Source organism: Nyctibius grandis, chromosome 1 (genome assembly GCF_013368605.1).
Source record: "Nyctibius grandis isolate bNycGra1 chromosome 1, bNycGra1.pri, whole genome shotgun sequence".
NCBI lineage: Eukaryota > Metazoa > Chordata > Aves > Nyctibiiformes > Nyctibiidae > Nyctibius > Nyctibius grandis.
In genome coordinates this window covers 89,872,395-89,880,461 of record NC_090658.1, presented here as the reverse complement: position 1 = coordinate 89,880,461, position 8,067 = coordinate 89,872,395, and the positions used below count along the sequence as shown (strand labels likewise).

The 8,067-nt window shown below is 44.5% G+C and overlaps 1 protein-coding gene across 1 annotated transcript in view; it reads right to left on the bottom strand.

The window, feature by feature from the left end:
- Positions 1-7,729: 7,729 nt before the first annotated feature.
- The window catches only part of LOC137663878 (gamma-aminobutyric acid receptor subunit rho-2), a 40,353-nt gene continuing 40,015 nt past the window's right edge, over positions 7,730-8,067 (bottom strand). The window contains exon 9 of the mRNA XM_068401512.1: positions 7,730-8,038. Within this exon, the coding sequence (XP_068257613.1) occupies positions 7,730-8,038 (309 nt within the window). The remainder of the gene's footprint in view (positions 8,039-8,067) is intronic.

The following is an 8,067-nucleotide window of genomic DNA, read 5'->3' as shown; positions in this document are numbered from 1 at the left end:
CTTCACCCTCTCCAGCCTTCCCATCCCTTGAGAAACACTTTTCAGCCTCTTTCCCTCTTCTGCAGCTGCCATCAGCTTGTTTCTGGGTGATTCCTGATTTCCTCTCGCAGCCTCATGGGGAGCAGAAAGGAGGATCAGGGTAGACACCACAAGATGGCTGGAGGGGTGTCTGCTTGGCAGCAAGTGTGTGTGAAGTCTTCGAGTCTGTTACCTGCTGTAATGACAGCCGAAAGCAGGGAGGCTGGGCTGAGATATGAGCAAGGTGCTCAAGGTTTTGAGGCACATCCAGGTTCAGGGAGGCAGCTGGGAAATGGCACCAGGGGCAGTTTAACACCACAGTGCTGAGCAGAACTTGGCAGCCAGCTGGGTAGATGAGCCTGAAGGCTCATGAGAAATGAACATCAAGGCATTCAGCTCCAAATAGGCTGAGCCAGGTACCAGGGACATGCCTTGGAGTGGCCATAAGGCTTCAGGGAAGCCTCCGTACTGGAACGGACGTGCCCGGAAGCAACTGTGAGCATTTTAGGGCTTAGGTGGCAGCCCAGCAGCACAGGATGGAGAGACTGAGGGATGAAACTCTGGATCTAAAGTGTTTCCTGGGTGGCTGCTGCAGTCCTGGGTACACTGCTGTCTCCTCCTGCATGCTGCCTCCTGGACCTGAACCCACCAGCCAGCTGGCCAGGCCTCTCACGGCTGCGTGCTGGACATCTGCACCATGTCACTTGATACATGGAGTGAGGGTAAGCCTTGGACTTCTTTCTGAGGCTGCTTCCTCCTTTGTGAAATCAAATAGAATTTTTTTTTTATTTGTACCACGATCTTCTACCTCCTCCCAGTTAAACTGCTTCAACTAGTTGGCTTATTGGATTCACACGGTAAGGAAATGATCTTACAGACAGAGTTTGTATTTCAAAACAGCCTTGATGGCTTCTTCCCTTGGCAGAGCACCAGCACGAAGGTGGTTTGCGCTGGAGCTGTTAGTCACTTATTTTCATGGCTTTTGTCACCAGCTGAGATGTGGGAAGAATATTGACATGCTGTAGTGTTTACGTCAGCTGCCAGAGGACTAAGGAAGAGAAAGCACAAACATTAAAGAAAAGCTGGAGAAGTGAGGAGCAGCTAATGGCTGCCTTTGACACAGTCACAAAAACACTTACTTTCATTTGTGGGGGGACTTTTTCCTCTTCTTGCCTCTTTCGCTACTTTTTTCTCTTTTTTAAGGAAGCTGTGTCCTGCCAGGCACTGCATGGCTGGGCCTGCACGAGGGTGGGCAGGAGATGATGGGGAGAGCCCTTCTGTGGGAGGCTGAGCTTGGGGAAGGGCAAGCTGATGGGCAGCATTGCTCCTGGGCAACATCACTACTGGGTACCATCACCACCAGGCAGCATCACTGCTGGGCACCAGGCATTCCTGTGCACATTAGTGAGGTAAAGAATGACACCCACAGAGCTCTTGCCCCAGCCTTACTCTGTGTGAGTGGCAGTGAGGGCTCTAGGCAGCTCAGCAGTGCCATTTCCATTTAGCAGCTCAGTTCAAAATTGAGTTACACTGTTTTCATGTCCACTGTCATTTAGGGCACAGAGTGCCCAAGAACCTGAGACAGACCATTTGAACCCAAGTAATCAGCAGGGCCTCCCATTTCAATCCCTTCCTCTGCTTTCTGTGCTGTACACTAGCCCCTCTCCAAACGAACCAGCCCTTGGAAGCAAGGGCTCCTCCTCCTGTCCTGGGCCACCGCTGGCATGAAAGGGAGGTTTGATGTGGCAAGACAATCCTGCAAACAGGCACCACATCTGCAGACCAGGGCACCAACCTCCCTCATGGACAAAACACATATGGAGAATCCCCACCCCAGCCCCAGAGAAAGAGAAATATTTCCTTCAGTGTGCCATCATGGGGCCAGATCAGAGCCGTTTGGGGCAGGTGGACACTGACACTGCAAAGAAAGGGTCTCATGGAGGTACAGTACATGGGACCAAGCCCTGAGGAAACATCCTTTGTCAGCTTCCCCAGGGTGGCAGTTTACCTCCGTGCCACCATCTTGTCTGGGGGTGATGGTTAGGGTGACGACCATCCAAGACGGTTAGTGTCTCCAGATCTGGCCCAAGCAGGAACTTCCTTTCCTCCCCACATAGTCTTACAAAGTCCTCCTCAGCACTGCACCTGAGCACCTAGCAACATGCGTTAGATGCTGAGGCTGCTATCTGGTGCAAATACTATGGTCTTTCTCTTGTCCAGCACCTCGGAGAGTGTCTTGTCTCCCTGCCTAACGGCTGAATAACTCTGCCTTTCCCATTTTGTGGAATGGCAGCTCTCCTGAAACTCTAGATGAAAAAGGAACAGTACTCTAGTGGAAGGTGTCCCTGCCTATGGCAGGAGGGTTGGAACTAGATGATCTTTAAGGTCCCTTCCAATCCAAACCATTCTCTGATTCTATGATTTTTACTTGGAGGCTGCTGCAATTACAATCTGTGCTCAGCACTGAAGGTCTCCTCCCAACCATACCTATAAAAATGTGATCATTATGCACCTTAATAGAAAGGTTTAAAATTTCATGGTTGAAATGAATTTGGACCCTAATAAAAATCCAGATAAATGGAAAGAGCCAGGAGGCTAGAGAGTTTTACAGCTCTAATGTTCTGTCCCATTTCCCAAAATATATTTCTTCAAGTAATTCGAACTGTCGTTACAATTAACTTGTCCTTTCATTTCCCTCTCTGAATTCCCTCTAAGCTAAATACACAATTTTCTTCTATAAATCTGCGTGACAAGTAGAGCAGTAAGATCTTTTTTTTTCTTCCTCACACCATTTATATGCATTTTACACGGATTGAGTTGCCAGGTACTTTTCCTAAAATAATTTCTATGGTTGCAGGTGCTCATATCCACGCTCAGAGACCCCTAAAAGACTTGTGTGAGAAGTCCAATTTGGACAACTGGCCAAGATGGGTCTTATGCTTTTTCCTGCCCAAACGAAGGAGTGCTGCATGGTCACGTGTGATGCCCAGGCACTGAGTGCCTTGGGAAAGCATCCTTGCCTCTGCTCTGCTCAGCCTGGCAGTCACTCCTGCACCGCCACAAGAGCCAGACGTCAAGAGCGGCGCCTTGCCCCCTACTCATGCATGATTTCCCTCCCCACTCTTCTCGCTTCATCTGAAATGGCAATTCCTCTGACCAGGAAAGTAATGACCCCGATACATTATTTCAAATGTCATTTTTGCAAAGGAATTAATCAGCTTAGTGTGAGACTGGATTACATTTTAATTTTAATAGTGCTAAAGTCTTGCTGTTTTTTAAATACATTTTTCTGTTCTTTAAATTTCAGCAGGGCGGTATCTCACCTAGTTAGACTGTACCTTGCTGTAATCTCTCCATTGTGGAAATTTGACAGACAACAGCCATTATTCAGTGGTCCAGGTATCAGCCTCACCTGCACGCGTTTACTTTAGTCCCATTGTGTGCATTAGGGATAATAGCTGAGATCGGGCAGCTGGGACCTCAGAGCGGTTTTATCTTCCTTTGGTAAGTGAGGAGAAAATCTTTTCAAAGGCACAAAGGAGGAATTAAATTACAAGTTCTCATTTATAGTCAAATGGAGATTGAGATATATACCTGCCATTTGGGCTTTTGAAAATGTGTCCTTAAATATAAAGTAATTATTAAAATTTCTTCAGTTGAGGGCTGCAGTTTCCACAAAAGGTCTCTGTAGCTTATAGCTGTAATTAACGGCTCAGTTTTCCCAAGGAGCTTTGCATACTTCAAAGTACTTGCATGCTTCTACTACATTTCTTCCTCCTTTTGAGATGCTTTTTATTTAAAATCAATTACAAATGAGGTGTTTATTCAAATCCTTTACCCCTGGGCATTAGCTCATAGGTAACAGATCTCCAAACAGAATTTAAATCACATTTTAAACTTCACACCATGAAATTAACTCTTTTCCACCCTTTCCATCTGTTATTTTATTACCAGGTTTGATTACAGCGATCAGCACAGTGGATTGTACCTGTTGTACAACCAGTTTAGCATCAGCTTTCCTTGCAAACTTCTCAACACTTCCTTTTTCAGAAAGAAAAGGTGAGAGAACCCATAACTTTTGCCAGTACCTCATTTCTTGGCCCTTGGCTGGCAATAAAAGTCTTTTTCAATTCAGCATAGTAAGTTATCTGGGCATAATAAATGGTAATTTACATATAATATATTACAATTTCACATATGTACACTATTTAACATAGGTACACGTCCCAGTGTCTTCTGATGTTATATGCTTCTTGCATATATATTATACATATGTGTACATATAGAGTTACTTTCTTTAAAAGACATGATTTAGTTAGAAGTAAGTAAAAGTACAACGGAGCCAGATGCAGAATGAGTGGGGCCGACATTTTCTCTCTTCACAGTTGGACCAGGTTATTCAGAGAAGGTGTATTCATCAGTGGGCTTCGTTTGCCCAAATCCCTTGTGCACTTCTGAAAATCCTGTCCTTTGGTAGGTTAATTGTCCAGGTGCTCAGTGCTTCACAGAAGTGGGCTGTATCCATCAAACAGTATTCAGAGCCTAGCTTCAGGCATTATTTCTCAAAACATTGGTTGGATATTGCAACTAGGTATTAGACAGTGCTCATAGAGTTTCTTGTGATCCGGGGGAGATGAAAGGTGACATACATCCTCAATACTACACTTCAAATATTTGTTCCAGCTTCATGCCTAGCCACTCTCCTCTTAATAAGCAGAAAAATACAATTCATACACTGCCTGAAGGAGATGTCTTGGTTTTATTTGCATCTATACTTTTCATCTGTTGTTTTAATGAATAATAAGTGTAAGCGGTGCCTGAGATAGAGATTTTTTTTTCCTTTAATGGAAAAATAGCCTCTTTGATGGTCTTATAGGCTGTATAATTGTGTCTGGTAGAAACAGACATCAATCTTTATTAGTTATGTACACACTTATTAGCTCGCATTTAAACTACAGGCAGTACTAGTACTAAGATGATAGGATCTAAAGGACTGTCTTTGTTGCCACATAACTTCTAAGGGAACAGGAGATGTAATAAAAACAAACGGCAAAGTAAAGCACTAGGACTTTTTTTTTTTATGTATGCCAGGAGGCATTATTCATTGCCAGTGCTCACTTTTTGGCTGTTGGGCTACATTTATCTCTGGTTTAATATCATTATAAGGTACTTTCTTCCAGCTATACTGGTTCAGAGGACACATTTGAAAAACTCACTGAAAAACCTTTGGTTTCCCACTGGATGACCTGCTCAGAAATCATAACCGTGCCCCGCACATGTGCTAGTTAAGCAAGTTAAGCCCCTCATGAGGTAGGTAAATGTTATTGCTCCCCACTTTCCAGATGGAGGAGACGAGGCACGGAGAATTTAGATGGCAATTGCCATGGGTAATGCAGAAAGACTGGCTAAAGGGGGGGGCATGGGAACCGAGTTTCTCACTCCCTGCCCTGGTGACTTCATGGTGCAGTTCTGCTGCCTTCCCCCAGCAAAGGTCCCTTCGCTGCCCTGTCCTGCTGCCAGCCGTGGTGTTGGTTCCCGTTTTACACTCAAAACTGCTAATGCTGAAGAATGCACACTGTTATGTCCAGGCTTTAACCTCTCAAAAGATGAGTGGGCTATTTTTTTAATATTTTTTGCATCTTTATTGTAGTGATCTCCACCTGTCGATGTGAGAAGTATCCAGGTTTCAGCTCCAGGAAGAGTGATGTGTGGCAAATGCACTGACCTGGTGGCTCAGGAGAGAAGTGGCAGGCTGGGATACAGGGCAATCTTTCCTTCCACATACTGTCCTTCCACGGCTTCTCTTCTTGCCAGTGATTTCAGGGCTGTATTTTCTTACTTTTCTTACTGGAGACAGAACTCCATTCATGTCGGTTACTAACATGGTTGATGAAAGGCAAACACAGTTGTTAATTTTAGTTTCTCTCATCAGTTTTGTTTCCAGCAAATCAGTGCAGCCATCTGTGTGACTTAGGCAGCAATATTTGAGGCCCAAGGGAAAACCTGGGTATTCTTGACAGCCTGGAGTTAACACTTGCCTGCCATCTTCTACATCCCTTGAGATTTAGGACATAAGAATTACTGCTATGGTAAGCAGAAAATTTCATATGCCAACAAATAGTTATGATTTCATTAGTATTTTTGTTTGCTTTTTCTTTATGCATGCGATTTATCTGAATCTTCATGGCCCAATCCCAGTCAGATGTATAACAATCTTATCATTGAGTCAGCTTCTAACCTCAGTCCTTGGTCTTCATGCTTCAGGCTCTGCCCATCCTGCTGAGTTTCAGCTTCGTAACCAAAAGTTTTGATGAACCTAATCATCTCCACCACAGCCAAAAAATCATGATGTTTTCTAAAAATAAGGAGCACACAAACCGGAACATTGTTGTCTTGTTGCTATCATATTTCCACATTCAGGTTTTGCTGTCAGCGTTGTTAGCAAAGGAAAGGGAGATATCACGGGATGAAAAATGAAATGCCAAGCACAGAAGGTTGTTACAATATTCTCCAGCAGCTTCAAAGGTCTTACATGAGCCTTGGAGCCAGAGGCCAGACAGGGTCTCATTAAATCCCACAGTATTATTCTCGGCCATTTAATCTCTGACCTGCCTATGTTTCTGCAGAGAGAGGTTCTGGCAGACATCTCTCCCTCTTGATCCAAAATGCCTTAACAGAAGGACAATGTGTTGATTAGGAGAGGCACATTGGGATATATGGTTTCTCTGTAGGCTGCACTTTCCTCACAGGGGTGAGGAAAATCCTTGAAAGCCACCAGTGCTTCCCTCAACTGTGTTTTCTGCTTCTGGAGAGAGAAAGTGACGGTCCCAGAGACACTACCCATTCACCATGTGCTGACTGTACATGCTACACATCAGCTTCCCCTCTCATTTTAGAGGGCAAGGGCTACATATCATGTGCTGTGCTCAAGTTATATGGAAAACACATGCCTAAATCTGCCTGTTTTCATTACCCATGTACCCTGGAGGCCATCTTCTGTGAGTCTGTGGGCTTCTTTGCTCTGCTTCATCATCACTCCTTACTTCTAATCCGGAAAAAAATGACCACTGACTCAAACATACCACCTGCACTCTGTAACCAACCCTATTGATCCTGTCTTAACGGTATCAATGAGGGTCCTATCCAGAGAAAGCAGAATTTGGACCCTAAAAGGAGGTCATCTTCATAAGCCAGTGGAAAGAAATATGATGTTCATATGCCAAAGAAAAATACAAGGATTTGCTTAAAAGCAGATATTTTGAAAGGGAAAGGCCTCATTCAGTTCCCTTACAGGACATGCACTGTCCAGACCTCCCTTGCAAGTTGCATTTGTCTAATCCCTGACAGCCCATGTGAACACTGTCTCTGGTTGTCCATTGCACAGCAGGCATCACCAGTGCAGCCGGCCCCAAATGAACATACCGCACCTTTGGGGTGAATGGTGAGCACATATTTTCAAGTATGAGAAATGACATGTGTCATAAAGCAAACAGGAGCTGGGGTGTATGTTGGAACACAACCGGCACATCAGGCTCCTCCATGATGCCTGTGAATGTAGCTGCCCGCTGGAGGATGTGTCCTTCCCTTTACCCTCCAAGCAGCAATAAAATAATCAGTTTTCTGGCTTTGCATCCAGATTAGACTGAAAAAGGTCCAACAAAAGAAAGTTTTGTGAATGTCTTCTGCCTCAGTCACTGCTGTGCCAGCATGCTTAGCTGAAGACAGACCAATATATCAAATTAAAAAATATATAGGTGCCTGGAAATATTAATCTTGAGTATTTATCAATTGCATGAGTGTTCTGGATGATGCGCAAGCCCACATGGCCCTTCAGGCCTCTCTTCCTTGATGAATTAAATTCATTGCTCATAGCTAAGTGCACAACCATCTTTTCTTGTTTTTCTTCCTCTGGAACCGTCTGGTTTCTTGGATATCCTGCCAGGCTGTTGGCATCAGATTCACTGTAGTTTCCATCCAGCATCATAGTTTTCGAATGAGGTATTCCACATGTACATGGAAACTAGGAACATAAACAAGAAATATAGCTGA